Here is a 15,539-nt window from a genome sequence, read left to right on the forward strand (position 1 = left end):
CACAGATGTGAATTATTGGCATGTGTGGGGAGTTTGTGGATTGGTGAGCAGGGGGAGCCGAAAAGAGGGTGATGGAGGTACAATTAGAGTCTCGATGGCCCTGTGTGGAGTACAGCAAGTAACCAGAGGATATATTCAAGGAAGAAGCAGCTGGCAGCTCCTCTACACTGGGAGATAATCTTTATTAAGAATGTGGCCTCTTCCATCCACGCAAATGTGGACCTTGCCACAAAACCCAGGGCCAGTGGATTAGCTATGTCAGGATGCATTCATTATTCTGGAGATCCAGGGGACAAAGCTGGATATTCTGGTGTAGACTCCAGTTGAAGTTGTATTGTATCCATGGCTGACAATGCCCTGGGCCACACTGTTACACACCAAGGGTCCCCCTAAGTCACCCTGTAAACAGAGAAGGGAAGAGTCTTATCACAGGCTCTTCTGACTTCCTCCCCCAGGCACTTTTTTTCTCATTGGTTTCCACTTCACCAGGATGTGAGTGTTCAGAGGAAGATGGTACTGACTGGTCATCATTCCCTTTGGCACTGAATTAAGGGTGGGCAGAGTTCCTACCCCTGGGCACACCTGTACAGTGAACCTCTGCCTTGGCTGAATTCTCTCTCCAGCTCAACTGAGTCCCAGTCTTTCTTCTTATTTATCCATGGAGAAAGGACAAGAGATGAGCTGGAAGGAGTTACTCAGGTCTTATGGTTTGGGAACAGAATGCCTCCACCCATAGTCAGCTCTGGTCTACCCTTGGCTCCATTGACAGCAAATGCCTGACCGTGTGGTTTTAGAATTACTCTGTTTCTGGGACAAGGTAAGAAAGATTATTGTCTTCTTACCATTTCTGCACTCTTTGACTGCCAAGGGTTTCCCACACACAGCTGAGTGGCATCATTGTAGTGTGAGTAGGTTTGGTTGCATATCTTCTTTTCCTGTACTTCCAGGTCTACTTCACGCAGTGTGCCTGAATACCTGTCATTATCCATTTTTCCCCAGCCTGCCATGCTGCACACCTGCTTTGGCTTCACCCAATCCTTACTCTGTGGTAGGGCAATGGTCTTCACAGCCATGCTCAGTTGTGCCGTGTATTTCAGCTGGTCAGAGAGGGTTAGAGATGACAGTTCAGATACTGCCCTGTCACTGGGGCTCATAGCAGATATGAAGTTGCACATTTCTCCTCTGTCTGGAAAGTCACTCCCAAACCCAAAAACAAACCCACTACTATTAAGTTAATTTCAATACATAATGACCTTATAGGACAGAGTAGAGCTGCCCCATAGGTTTTCCAAGGTTGTAAATCTATACAGAAGCAGAGTGCCTCATCTTTCTCCCACAGAGCACCTGGTGGGTTCAAACACCAAACATTTTTTGGTTAGCAGTGAGCACTTGAACAATTGCACCTCTGGGGCTTCTGGAGAGTCTTTTAAGTTCCTTTTGTTGCACTGGGACCAGTAGAGCATAGAAGCTAGAAAAGAGGAGGTCGCGAGTTTCTGAATGAACTGAGGGTTTCTGATACCCTGGGTGTGCACTTGAATGGACAAAATGGTACCTTCAGTAACATGATGTCATTGTCGAATGTATCAGTTTTAAACTCCGGATGAGGGAAATGTTGATGCACAGGAATGACTTGTATAGTGGGTTCAGATATTGTGGAATTATGAGCTCCTAAGATGACATAGGACATAGCTCTGCAAAAAACAAAAAACAAAACCAAAAAACCCTAGCTATAGTATGTCAGATGAACTTCAATTCTGTTTCAGATAAGGATATTGATGTTCAAGACCAAGGCAGGCCTGAAGCCAAATTAAATTGGGAGGAGAAAGATCAGACAGAAATCATGTCTCCATTCTCCCCTCCAACTTCTCAGTCAAATATGTTGTTGTTGTTGTTATGTGCCGTCAAGTCGGCCCTGACTCATAGCGACCCCTCCTTGGGTTTCCGAGGCAGTATCACTACGGAAGTAGGATTGCCCAACCTTCCTTCCAAGGAGTGGCTGGTGGGTTTGAACCACCAGCCGTCTGGTTAGCAGGCAAGTGTCTTAGCCACTATGCTATACTGTTATCTTCTTTTTCTATGCAGCCTTGATTCAGTCCTAATCCTTCAACAGCCTCACCTGCTATCCCAGTCCTTGCCCACACATTCCAACTCTGGATCCCACACTCAGTTTCACCCAGATTGGAATGCATTATTGCTTCACTGATGAGCTCACGGAGCCCCATGCATTGAAGGATCATCATGAGCTATGTCTGGGGATGCTGTTGCAAGTTCCTAGGGAAAAGGAATCCATTTCCTGTTCCTCACCTGTAACAATGAGCTGCTGTCATCACAAAGTCTTCTCGCACCAGAAAGCCCGCACAGAAGTCCCACTTAAGGTTGTCAGCAGAGATCCCTATTCTTGCCATGTAGGGTAGAGAGTGTGGTCTGGTCTCTGTGCCCCCTCTGGTCACTGCATAAAGATAAAAATCTTCCATGGATATCTGTCCTCACAGACTCCAGAGGATGAGTACTGGCTGTGGCCTGGACAATGGGGAGGTTTCAGGCTGTGTTAATCTGTGAAGTTTAACTTGAGTTGGAAGAGAGCAGGATGCAGGGCCCCTAACACAGAGATGCCCTCCAGGCTCCTGTGAACAACATGGTTGGCTTGTAACATGGCCCATTTCTTCCCTAGTTCTCACTTACTTCCTCAGGAGATAAGGGGGCTAAGAATTCTTTTTTTGGAGGGTGGTTTAAATATATTTCAGAAACTTATTAAAGGCCTTCAGGACTCACAGCCAAGAAGACCTAGAAAATACTCTTTCTGACCTGTTCTGGATGCTTCCTTGTTTTTAAAAATTTCAGAACTGTGGTATCCTGAATCCTTTCAGCATGGGCTGATTTCTAAGGGCTGAAAATGATGAGCTCTTAGACCAGAACCCTTTGAATCTTTCTTGTTTATCCTGAGTCTGAACTACAACAGCAGCAGCAACAACAACATAATAATAATTATAAATGTTCATTGAATGCATGAATGAACATTTCGGATTGTTTTTGGCCTGAGTTTGGGGAGGAGAAGTCCTAATGAACTATTTTTATTTTTATTTTATTTTAAGAATTTGTTTTACATACAACGTTATGTGTACATTTAGTTTCAGTCCCCATTTACCATGCCCAATCCTAACTCAGTCTCTCCTTTCCCTGCCCAGTAACCCTCTCCCTGTGCCCCTCATAGTTATACACTCCTGTGTGTCCTTCATTTCCTCAGTGTGAATGTTGCCCCTCTGGTGCTCTGTGGTCGATTGCTCTAAGGGATGTATTACCATAGCGTATACGGGTGTGTCATCCTGGGTTGAGTGGTCTGCATATACATCTTGTTAACTATTGGGCTGGGATCCAGCCCTTGGGAGTGAGTTTTATTTCAGCTGCAGAATGTATTCCAGGGTCATAGTATTGGGGGTCTCATCAGACTCCATCCGACCAGTAATTCTGGTCATTATTGACTTTTTGAATTTTGTTCCATGTTTTTCCTCCCACTCTATGCAGGATCTCCAGTTTTGATCCTTTCCTGAGTGGTTGGCATTGGTAGCTGGGCATCATCTAGTTCTGGTCTCGAGGGTCATTGTGTCCTAGGGCTGATTGCTTCCAAAGACCCTTGTTTTTTTGTGCTCTTCTTGGCTTCCAATGCTAGAAGACCATTAGGTGCATTTTACATGGCCACTTGAAAGCTTTTAAGACCCCAGTTGCTACTCACCAATGTAGGATGCAGAACAAGGCTTTTATGTATTTTGTTGTGCCAATTGAGTCTGGTGTTCCCCTGTACTATGGTCCTGAGACAGTAGATCTCAGGTATTAGCATCTGTCATCTATCTCTTATGTGTACAATTCTATGTTCTCTCATTTCCTAGTGTTATCATGGTGGTCACAGACTCTTTCCATATATCCCTCCCCTTACCCACATCAGCGTGTGGGCCCCAACTAGCCTGAAATTAATCCCTCCAAACTCTGGTAACCTACAAATTGAGTTCCCTTTCCCAAGCAAACCCTTCTTTGTCTTTTTACAGTAATGGGCTCATATAGTACTTGTCCTTCTGCGATTGACATTTCACTCAGCATAATGTCCTCCAGGCTCATCCACATTGTGAGATGATTTGTGTAGCGCTCATTGTTCTTTAATGTAGCATAGTATTCCATTGTGTGCATGTACCATAATTTGGTTATCCACTTATCCATTGATGGGCATTTAGGTTGTTTCCATCTCTTTGCTATAGTGAATTGTGCTACGATTAACATAGGTGTACATATGTCTGTGCGCTGTCTCTCACCTCTTTAAGGTATATTCCTAGTAATGGAATTGCTGGGTCAAATGGTATCTCCATTTTCAGTTTTTTAAGGAAATGCCATACCGTATGCCACAATGGTTGTACCATTTTATAATCCCACCAGCCTTACACAAGAGTTCCAATCTTTCCACAACCTCACCAGCATTTGTTATTTTCTGACCTGTTGAACTTTGCTATTATTGCTGGGGTGAGATGATATCTCATTGTTGTTTTGATTTGCATCTCTCTAATGACTAATGATCATGAGCAATTTCTCATGTGTTAGTTGGCTGCCAGTATATCATCTTTGGTGAAGTCTCAGTTCAAATCTTTTGCCCATTTGTGAATTGGGTTATTTGTCTTTTTGGTGTTGAGATGTTGAAGTTTTCTATCAATTTTGGAGATAAGTCCTTTATCAGACATGTCATAGGCAAACATTTTCTCCCAATCTGTAGTTTCTCTTTTCACCCTTTTGACAAAGTCTTTCGATGAGCATAAGAATTTAATTTTTAGAAGGTAGGTCCCAGTTACTTACCTTCTCTTCTACCTCCTGCACATTCTGGGTTATGCTTGATAGTCTATTTATGCCATAAATTAGGGCCTCCATATTTGCCCCTATTTTATCTTTGATGAATTGTGTAGTTTTGGGTTTTACATTTAAGTCATAACTTCTTGTTAAACTGAGCCTCAGACATAAAGAGTGATGAGGAGAAAAACTTGAAATCAAAGTGGAGACATTGAAATGAGCTTCAAATATCTGGTTGGAAACCATGTCTTCATCAGGACTTGAGGAGTGGTGAGTGTGCCAAAAGTTCAATGACCCAGTTAAGTTCTGACTATCTGTTTTAGAAGAGCAGTGGAGCTCAGCTGAATTAGGACAAGGTGACAATGAAGTCTTGAAAATGGAATATAAAATAACTCTTTACTTCTTGATCTGTACAATGGCACCTAATGCTGAACTGTCCATTCTTAGGTTTAGGGAAAGGAAATTTACAGTACTCACTTTTTACTTTTCCAACCCCACCAGAATCTTTGGTTATCCTAATAATAAATCACTTCCCATATAACAGAGGTGTAGCCCATGTAAAGGAAATGACCTACCAGGTTTTTTTGGGAGCATTTTTTTCTCCCTATCATTTCTGTACATTGTTTATGAAGCCACAGAGTTCAACAAATTCAAAGGGAGCAACTGAGTTCAGGATGCATCATAGAGATAAGTTGAGTGGAGCTGTGTAGAAGTCACTGGTGAAGTAAGTCAGGCCTCTGAGGTGAGGACAGTCACTTACCTATGAAGGCCTCAGAGAGCAGAGGGAAGGCCAACAGGAGCAGGATTGGCAACATCTTTTCAGAAAGTATGAAGTTGATTTTAGTTTCTTTTCCAGGCTTTATAACCCAAGATGTGAGAAAGGAGGCAGGCTCAATGATCATGTCACGTATTTCCTCAAGGTTGTGACGATTATCAACATAGGAACTCAACATGTCCCTCTTTCTTCCTAGAGGAATGTGTACAACAATGGTATTATTAGAAGAACCACAATATTAGGCAGTTGCTTGACCACATTCATCTGGAGAAAATTCTGAACCCTGGGAAGGAAGAAAGGGGGGTTTTTAGAAGATTTTATTTAAATCAGAAATGATGTTACTGCCACTGAGTTCGGTGTTGGGTTTTCAGAGATTGTTCATGATACCATATTGCCTTACATTTGTAATTAACAACTGCCTTCTTTACATAACATTTTTCAAGCCATTCTTTCCCATCTTAGTGCTTCACTATGTGAAAGCACAAGAATTTAATTTTTTATAAATGTAAAAGTAACAATCACCAGCCTTGCTATAATAAACACTTGACAAGATCTTGGTCATCTACCAACTTTTTGTGATTTCAAACAACTATAGAATCATGAAAAATACACCATATTTAATATAGATGTACTACACCCCCAAAAGATACAAGCAATAGATACAAAGAGAGACACAGAGTGAAGCAAGGGAAGTGTCACAGAACAGAGCTTCCATTTTGCAAGAGGAATGCTGCTAAGCTCTCTCTGGTGGGCGTGGTCTTCAATCAGGAATGTCATTCTAAGCTTTAGGACTTTTATTGGCCTTCCGCATGGCCATGATAGATTGCATTATGTTCTGTGAGTCTCAACATCAGGCCCTGAGATGGTCCCTCTTTGTCTGGTCAGACATCATTCATTACCGTCAGGTGTTGGTGTGATTGAAGAAAAAAACAACAACAACAAAAAAAAATGGAGAACAATGGCTTTCTGCAATTTGATTCCACACCTGGAAAATAGTATATGGATAGAGAATGAAAAAGAATAAATAAATTTTCCTTCCGGGCATCCTCATGTCCCAGTTGACCCAGATAATGTTGGGCCTCAGTGAAGACAGCCATGTAGGCAAAGTTTGTGCCATGCTGTTGTTTTGAGGAATGAAGAAACAGCCTCAATTAAGTGTGGCTGCCCATGCTTAGATGTTAACAGTTTCTCTATTTATTCAAAACTCACTGTCTTTGGAATAATGGTGGATGCAGCAGAAATAGTGGCCTTTCCAGGAATCATATTTCTTTTTCTCTCTTTTATTCTTGTTGTTGACAATATGCACAGCAAAGCATACACCAATTCAATTGTTTCTACATTTGGGTGGCATTGATTACACTCTTTGAGTTGTGTAAACTTTCTCACTCTCTTTTTCTGATTTATTCCTTCCTCATTAACATAAACAAACTGATCCCTAAAGTTTCTATCTAATCTTTCGAGTGGCTGTTGTTACTGTGAGCCCACATAGACGTGAGGATAAAGATTTTTGCTTTGTTAGGCCAGACTCCATATTGTTAGAATAAAACTCCACATTTTTAGTTAAGATGCCATTTCTTTAAAGCCTGGCTTCAACCTTGCGTTACAATTAACTTGTTTTCTCTCTAAGTTACAGTTCTTAGTTCCCGCTACATCTTGTTACCTAAGACAGTCATCTATGACAATAAAGCCTCCTGGGCTGGACTTTAGGACTGGCCACCTGGGCTTTAACAAACACCAGTGGAAGCTCTTAAGGATTACCTGACTGCTGGGGTACTTCACAGGAAACATTCCTTTCTTAATTACCCGTTGCCTTATCTAACTTTTGGAAAATTGTTAACTAAACTTGCATATGTGCTGTGTCTCTTTTTCCTTTAGCATAAGAACCCCTAAAAGAGCGCTGGTGGCTCAGTGCCTAAGGCATTTGACTGCTACCGAGAAGGTTGGCTTTTCAAACCCACCAGCTGCTCTGTGGAAGGAAGGTAGGGCAATCCAGCAAAGACTTTGCGTTTTGGAAACCCTGCTATGAATATAGTGCCTGCCATGAATCTGAATCGACTTGATGGCAGTAAGTTTGGTATTTTTATTTATTTATTTATTTATTGTGATTTGGGTGAAAGTTTACAGAGCAAATTCACTTTCCATACAGCAGTTCACACACACATTGTCTCATGACATTGACTACAATTTACCCCAATGCAACAGCTCACTTCCCACTTCCTCCTGATAGTTAACTCTTCCCTGTGTCCGTCCCTCCATGCACTCCTGCCCTTGAGCTGTCTCTCTGTGCACAAACAGCTCTTCTTTCTCCCATGATTGTTTATTTTTATTTTTTAATAGTAAGTAAGAAGTAGAGCAGGTATTTTTGGAGTCACAGAGACCCTGTCTGTTTCTCACTGGCACATGTCATAATTAAACTCTTCCTGAACTCTGTTGTGGACTATTGGCTGTGGCGCTCCAAGGCCAGACCACGACACTTTTTGGGTTACAGTTTCCTGCCACCCAACATGGGGACTTGCAAGTCCCTCATCCTAGAGTCGCCCTCTTAGGGACTGCTTGAGAACAAGGAGGCCACTCTGCCTAGTTGGGAGTGTCTGTTGGAAGAGGAAGAGGTGTATCCTGGACTGCAATTCCTTAGAGTATATTCTTAAGAATAAGTTTATTTTGCTGGGGATCCTATGAGGAAGACTAAGGTGAAGTTTTTGTGTATCGACTCCTGGCCCAAGTATTAACTCACTGATAGAATCCTGGCCAGAGTTTGATTCATTAAGTTACAATAATGGTTTACAGCTTATTTTGTGCTGCACTAGGACAGGGAAACAGAATGAGAAAATCTATCTTGAATGTTTCCATGACATTGTGGCATAAAAAGGAATCACAAACAAAATGTAAAATTCGAGCTCTTGTTTTAGAGGTATCTGAAAATGATGATGAAGTTTTAGATGTTCTTTTAGCTCCTCCAGCAAAGCGAAGAAATCTTCAGAGAGGGATGAAAGTGACTGCGTCCTCTCACTCTCCCTTCCTCTTGGTGTCCAAACACCAAAATACAACCTATCATCCCACCCTGTGCAGCTGAAGGGGGGCTGAAAAAAGTATGGTGTCTCCCTCCCACACCTGCTCAGGTGTGGAATTTGGCCCTACCTCAGGGGGGCTATTTCCTCTCAGACAGGTACCAGTAGCCAGAAGAGATGAGGACACATATATGCTGTGGGTTTTTACTCTCCCCCACCAACTTGTCCAACTGGAAGAATAGCCTACTCTCTTACCAGTCAGACCTCTGCAGCATGTGTGATTTCTTTTTCCTCCATTTTCAAGACTCACTAGTCCTCTTGGGCAAATTGTCAATCTCTGATAGATATTTTTTCTGATGGCTGAGGAAAGACACATGGTTTTCCTGAAGGCTTGTAAAAGGGCAGAAGTCTGGTATTCTGTGGAAGGGGCAAATGGAGTTCTTCCCAAGCTATCCTTGCCCTCTACTGAGCCAAGTGGGACCCAAATACCCATGCCAGCCTGGTTTGTCTCCACATATCCAGAGAGTGTCTGATGCATGGTCTCCAGCACAGAATCCCAAAGCAACTTAACTTCAGCAAGGTAAGAGAAGTCAGGCAGATGCCAGAAGACAGTCCTTCAGCTTTTTTAGAGCAAATTTCTATGACCTTTCTATAGTATACTAATGTTGATCCTGAAGCTGAGAAGTATGCTCCCTTAGTTAATGTGACTTTCATGGATCAGAGTGCTCCCAATATTCCAAAGAAATTACAGAAAATAGAAGGAGGAGTGAATATGTCCTTTTCCCAGCTCATGGAGTTAGCTTTTAAGATGTTCACCAATAGAAACCAGGTGCAGAAAAATAAAAAAAAAGCAAAGAGATGAAAACTCAGGACTCCCTCCTTCCACTGCCTTAGCAGGTAAGACACCAGGGGAGCCAGAGGGTACAGGCATTAAGATCCCAGGAAACTCCACCTTGACAGAAACTAGTGTGCAATTGGCAAAGAGGAAGGCCACTAAAAGAAAAATACCTGAAAGCGGGACAAGGCCCTCGAGACCTGGCCCCTCAATTCCAGGGAGCAGTGGCTGAGAAGAGAGGTGAAGTTCAGAATGAGGGGGACCAGAGGAATCCTTTTGTTTGTCATTTGCCTCCTAGTGTCCAAATGCTTTTAACCAGATAAAGAGTTTGCTAGCCACAGCTCTGGGGCTGGGGCTCCCAGACTATGACAAACGTTTTAAGCTATATTTAAAAGAAAGAAAAAGAGTGGCAGTGTGAGTCCTTACACAGATCCGTGGGCCCTGAAGGTGTCCTGTACCTTATTTCTCACAGACTCTTGATGACATGGCCAGAGGATGGCCCGCTTGCCTCTAGCAGTAGCAACTACTAGCATCCTAGTTCAAGAGGTTGAAAAATTTAGCCTGGGTATGTTGTCACCCATTAAGTGAGGAGAAGAAGGGACATCTAGGGCTCACTTCTAGCCATCTGGCAATTTACCAGGTGTACTTACTGGGATGCCCCAAAGTGAGCCTAATAGTTAGTTCTGGAATCAACCTGGCCACGCTTTTTGCTGCAAACCTATTGAGCCAATTATGCACGACTATCTAACTATTTTCCCACGATGAGACTGGATGTATATGCTATAAACAGTCAATCCACTGAAAGGGAGTTTCCTAGGACTGTGGCCTGCTTCCAATATATATATGGACATCCTGGGAAAATGAGAGAACCATCTATGGATCTGGATCCTATTGTGCTGCCTACAACTGTCCTTGAGTCAACAATCCACCATTCTGCCTAATGATCTTGGATTCGTCATCCGCTGGAGTCAACAGCTGGTATACTGCCTGCCAACTTTGAGCTCATCAGCCCCTGTGGCTGCAAGAGTTGAGAAAAGGCTCCAGTTTGATGTTTGATCCAGGAACTTGGGCCTTGCCAACTTCTATTACTGTGTGAGCCATTTTCCTAAGATAATTTTTTTTCTTTCTCTCTATAAGCTTTACTGGTTTTGCTTCTCTAGAGAACCCAGTCTAGCACACTGAAAAAGGTTCAAAACTAGGGAGTTATAACAGGGATTTAAGAAAGAAAGAGAGAAAGAGAGAAAGAAAGAAAGAAGGAAGGAAGGAAGGCAGGGAGGCAAGAAAGAAAGAAAAAGAAAAGAAAGGAAGAAAGAAAGGAAGGAAGATAGAATTAGTAGTTGATAGTTTTTAAAGCTAGGTTATGGGCTCCATGGGGTTCATTGTACTAGTCTTTGTTTCTGTTTGAAATATTTTATAGTAATAATAATAATAAAAGGAGCTCTGGTAGCATAGTGGCTAAGGCACTTGACTGCTAACCAGAAGGCTGGTGGTTCAAACCCACCAGCCACTCCTCGGAAGGAAGGTTGGGCATTCCTACTTCCGTAGTGATACTGCCTTGGAAACCCAAGGAGGGGTCGCTATGAGTCGGGGCCGACTCGATGGCAAACAACAACAACAACAATAATAATAAAAAAGAATAAAGTGGCTTCATCCTCTTGGTAAACTCATCCTATAAACTATGAAATTTTATTATAAAACTATATGTTGTTGTTATGTACCGTCGAGTCGGACCCAACTCATAGTGACCCCTCCTTGGGTTTCCAAGGCAGTACAACTACGGAAGTAGATTGCCCCATCTTTATTCCGAGGAGTGGCTGGTGGGTTTGAACCGCCAACCTTCTGGTTAGCAGTCAAATGCCTTAGGCACTATGCTACCAGCGCTCCCATAAAACTATATAGTAATGACAAAAAAGTGACAATTAGAACAATGAAATAGGATAGAGAGGCCATAAGTCAACACAAGTGTACATGGTAACTCAAGTTATGACTTTTTGCCATTGTAAATCAGTGGGGGAAAGAGTAGACTTCCCAATGAATGGTGATGAAACAGTTGATTAACTTTATGGGAAAGAAATAAAATTAGTCACCTATCTTTCACCGTACACAAAGTTTAATCCCAGGGGAAATAAAAATGTAAATATGAAAAGCACAACTAGTGTGAGGCTTTTAAAAGACAATATAGGAAAATATCAAGATCAGGAAATATTTATTTAACAAGTAATAAAAGGAAAAACCAAAAGGGGGAGGGGAACAGAGGAGTTATGGAATGCACTAATGGATGGAAGTGTACATCTGATGGTAAAGTGTTGATTCCTGGAGAGCAAGTAAGAAATATCATTTTTCATCTTCACCAAGGTACATATTTTAGGATAGAAGCTACTTATGACTAGGTTAAGAAATACCTTTTAAGATCTATGTTTATCCCCCATATTCAACAAGGGGTGGCCATCTGTATTATTTTTGTCATGAATAACCCTAAGCAACAGAATGTCAAAATTGTTGGGTCCCAACAGAATTTTAAAATTGCCTTAGGCACTACGCAACCAGAGCTCCCAAAATGGGAGGTGACTTTAACCAGATTGGTGCTATGTCTATGTCTCAATATCTGGTAGAATTTCCTGCCACTCTATCTTTCCTCCACAGACCTGTTTGTCTCTGACAGCAGTTTGCCTTCAAAGTACATTTGAGCTGGGAAATCACTCAATTTAGGATGAGACCACTCTGGGATGATGTCACTAGAATTCATGAGAACTAACTGATACTTCGGGAGCTCTGGTAGTGTAGTGTCTAAGGCACTTGACTGCTAACCAGAAGGCTGGCAGTTCAAACCCACCAGCCACTCCTCAGAAGGAAAATGGGGCAATCTACTTCCGTATTGATATTGCCTTGGAAACCTAAGGAGGGGTCTCTATGAGTCAGGTCCGACTTGATGGCACATAACAACAACAACAACAACAACAACAACAACAACAACTGATACTTCATTGGTGGGGATTGTGACATAAAGATTTTTGCTTTATTAGTCTTGACTCAATATCATTAGAATAAAGCTTCATATTTTTACTTAAGATGCTATTTCTTTAAAGTCTGGCTTTTGTTTGTATTCTTGGATACTTTTACTGGATGGACTGAGGCTTTTTACTGCTGAATTACACAGGCCCTGGAAGTTGTTAAATTCTTACTAAAAGAAATAATGCCTAGATTTGGTCCCCCTCAGCCATTGGAAGTGACAATGAATATAATTATATCTTGTGTTATAATTAACTTATCTCTCTAAGTTACAGTTATCAGTTCTTCCTGCACCCTGTTATCTATGACTGAGCTATCTATGTCAATAAAGGCTCAAGGGCCACCCACCAGGCCTGGTCACCTGGGCTTTGACAAACACCAGTGGAGCCTCTTAAGGATCACCTGACTGCTGGGGACTCAGAATGAAACATTCATTTCTTATTTACCCATTGCCCTATGTAACTTTTGGAAAATTCTTGACTAAGAGGAGATTTGGCAAGATGGCAGAATAGGAAGACAAACTGCATAGAACCTCTGCAACAAAGCAATGAGAAACCAATTGAAAACAATACAGAAGACAATCCTGGAATCCTGAGCTTTGAAGGGAAGGATAAAGAAGTGGATTCAACACTAAGAACCTGAATGAAAACAGTGAGTAAGGAGACAAATGGAGCTATGGACTGCCAGCTGTCCTGAAGGCACAGCCGTTTTGAATATTTCCTGGTAGCAACCTAAGAATCAGCTCTGCTCACAAAGAACTCCATAGACATTTGTGCCTGACAACCAGAAAGACAAGCAGACTTGAAGACTGTCAGTGGCTCTCCTGAGGGTGCAGCTGTTTTGAATATTTGCAAGCAGTGAACATGGCCATTTTGAATATATGTAAGTAGCATTCTTACCTGGTCAGCAACCTAAGAATAGGCTTGGCTTATTGAAGACAGCACAAACAACCACGCCGGAGGCTGATGACTAGAAAGCTGCAATACTTCTCTTGTTACTTTTATATAGCACACTTGGTGAACAGAGGTGTGGCCATCCCTTGCCTCCACCCACCTTCTTGACTAGCAGGAATTCCATCCTGGTCTATGCCCTGACAAAGCTTGGGTGCTGTGCCCCACCCCTCATTGTTTATTTATTTAATAATTTATTCTTTTTATCTTCCTTTTTTTTTTTTTTTTTCCTTTTCTCTCTCTCATTATTTTTTCTTTTTCTTTTTTTTTCTCTTCCCTTTGCCTGGTTCCCTTCTGTTCTGGTTACCTAGTGCCGCTCTGACAGAAATATACCCCAAATGGGATGGCTTAAACAAACCGGAGTTTATTCTTACAATTTGGAGGCTTTAAGTCCAAGTTCAAAGTGCCAAGGCTCTAGGGGCTGGGTGAAAGCCCCTCAACCTTGGGATCCAGCTCTGCCTCCTGCTCCTGGCCCACTGGAGCTAGAGGTGTTTCTTCACTCAGCTAGCTGCTGAGGCTGAGAAGCCCCAAGGTTGACAAGTAGAAAGGCACAGTCCTGATGTTACCAAACCACACAGCAGGCCATTAACTTAAGTCCATTGTAAGTCCCAAGATCGGTAGAGCACAGCAGGTTGCTGAGCAATGACATGGCTGTATGTAGGGTCCAAGTGTGCCATAGGCTAGAGACCATTCCTAAGGCTTCTCCTTATATACAGGAAGCAGACCACATCCCAAAGGCAGCTATTCAGTTGCTTGTGGTAGATCCCACCATGGAGTTGATTGCTAGTCTCCTCATGGGGAATAACTACCACCAGCTGCCCAGCCACTCAACCAGGCCTAGCCAAGTTGACATACAAACATAATTACAACACCTCCTTTTTTCTTTCTTTTGGTTCTTCACATCCCTTGTTTTTCCTTTTGCAGTTTTCCCATTTTTTCTTTACTATTCTTCTATTCTTGCTCTTTTCTCTCATTCCTTCCTTCCTCCCCAGATATTGTGGCTTTTTTTATGTTTCTCTCATTATCTTTCTTTTATCCTTTTACAATATATTTTGAACATTTCTCTTTTCATTTATTGCTGTTTTTTTTTTTTTTTTTGTGATTGTTCCTGTTTGTTTATGAGTTTGAGTTTTTGTTCTCTTGTTATTTTATTTTTTTGTCTGAGTGGGAGACAGTAACCATTCCAACGCAACTCAACCATACCTGCATCTCCTGCAGCCCCACACACTGAATGAGGGCCACCTGTAACTTTTGCACCAACTGACCAATGACAGATGGCAGCCAATACCAGCTCAACTCACCCTCAATTGGTCCTTATGAACAGCTAACAGAGATCTGTGCACACACTCTCATTATCTATAACATCCACCAGAAGATAGGTGGTGAGTCCCTAAGTGCTAATAACTAAGTAGTGAATAGAGGAGCACAGTACCCTGCACACTTAGAAATACCAAAACAAAATAAAGGAAAAAAAGTCTTGTGTGAATCACATCAACTTACAACCACAAATTAAACATAAATACAGCAACACCACAATGTCTCAGAGGCAACAAACCATCACAGTCCACACAAAGAAGAAAGTAGTAGAAATAAGGGACTAGGATAAAACCCAGAAAACATCTCTGAGGAAGAAGCAGCATTGGAACTCCCTGATAAAACATTCAAAAGAATTATATTTGAATACCTTCAACAAATCGAGAGACAGATAAAGAAAATATTGACAATATCAAGGAAAACACTGACAAATTTAAGGAAAACCCAGACAAAACTCTAAAACAATTTAGGAAAACAATACAAGAGAAAATTGACAAAATCAATGAAAAATTAGAAACAAAACAAAAACAACAAATAGAAATCCAGAAGATAAATATTAAAATTTCAGAAATAGATAACACAGTAAGTGGGCAAATGAATATAATTGAATCAATAGGAGGCAGAATTAATGAGATTGAAGACAAATACCTCAATACTACTTTGCTAAGGGACCAATCAGGTAAAAGATCAAAACAAAATGAAGAAAGCCTAAGATTCATGTGAGATATCATCAAGAAGAATAACCTACATGTAATAGGAATTCCAGAATACAAAACCACAAAGGAAATTGTTAATTTGTTGGAAGAGAATTTCCCCTAATGTGA

The 15,539-nt window shown here is 41.7% G+C and overlaps 1 protein-coding gene across 1 annotated transcript; it reads right to left on the bottom strand.

Annotated features, from left to right (window-relative positions):
• Window positions 1-258: 258 nt before the first annotated feature.
• LOC103204114 (mast cell protease 8-like) lies at window positions 259-5,777 on the bottom strand. Its single transcript, XM_007949255.1, has 5 exons — window positions 5,585-5,777; window positions 2,305-2,449; window positions 1,553-1,691; window positions 843-1,097; window positions 259-399 (listed from the first exon to the last, which is right to left on the bottom strand). Exons 1-5 carry the CDS (start codon window positions 5,775-5,777, stop codon window positions 259-261), a joined length of 873 nt encoding a protein of 290 aa, XP_007947446.1.
• Between the last annotated feature and the right edge of the window lie 9,762 nt (window positions 5,778-15,539).

Source organism: Orycteropus afer, unplaced genomic scaffold (assembly GCF_000298275.1).
Source record: "Orycteropus afer afer isolate SDZICR_OR568_19922 unplaced genomic scaffold, OryAfe1.0 scaffold00243, whole genome shotgun sequence".
NCBI classification, from domain to species: Eukaryota; Metazoa; Chordata; class Mammalia; order Tubulidentata; family Orycteropodidae; genus Orycteropus; species Orycteropus afer.

Bases quoted from the DNA above. Each gene is read 5' to 3' on its own strand.
- LOC103204114 (XM_007949255.1), bottom strand. From the start codon at position 5,777: ATGTTGAGTTCCTATGTTGATAATCGTCACAACCTTGAGGAAATACGT. The intron at 1,692-2,304 runs GTGAGGAACAGG...TGTTTTTTGCAG, and splicing joins ACAGCAGCTCATTGTTACAG to AGCTATGTCCTATGTCATCT. The intron at 1,098-1,552 runs GTACCATTTTGT...CTCTCTGACCAG, and splicing joins ATGACATCATGTTACTGAAG to CTGAAATACACGGCACAACT.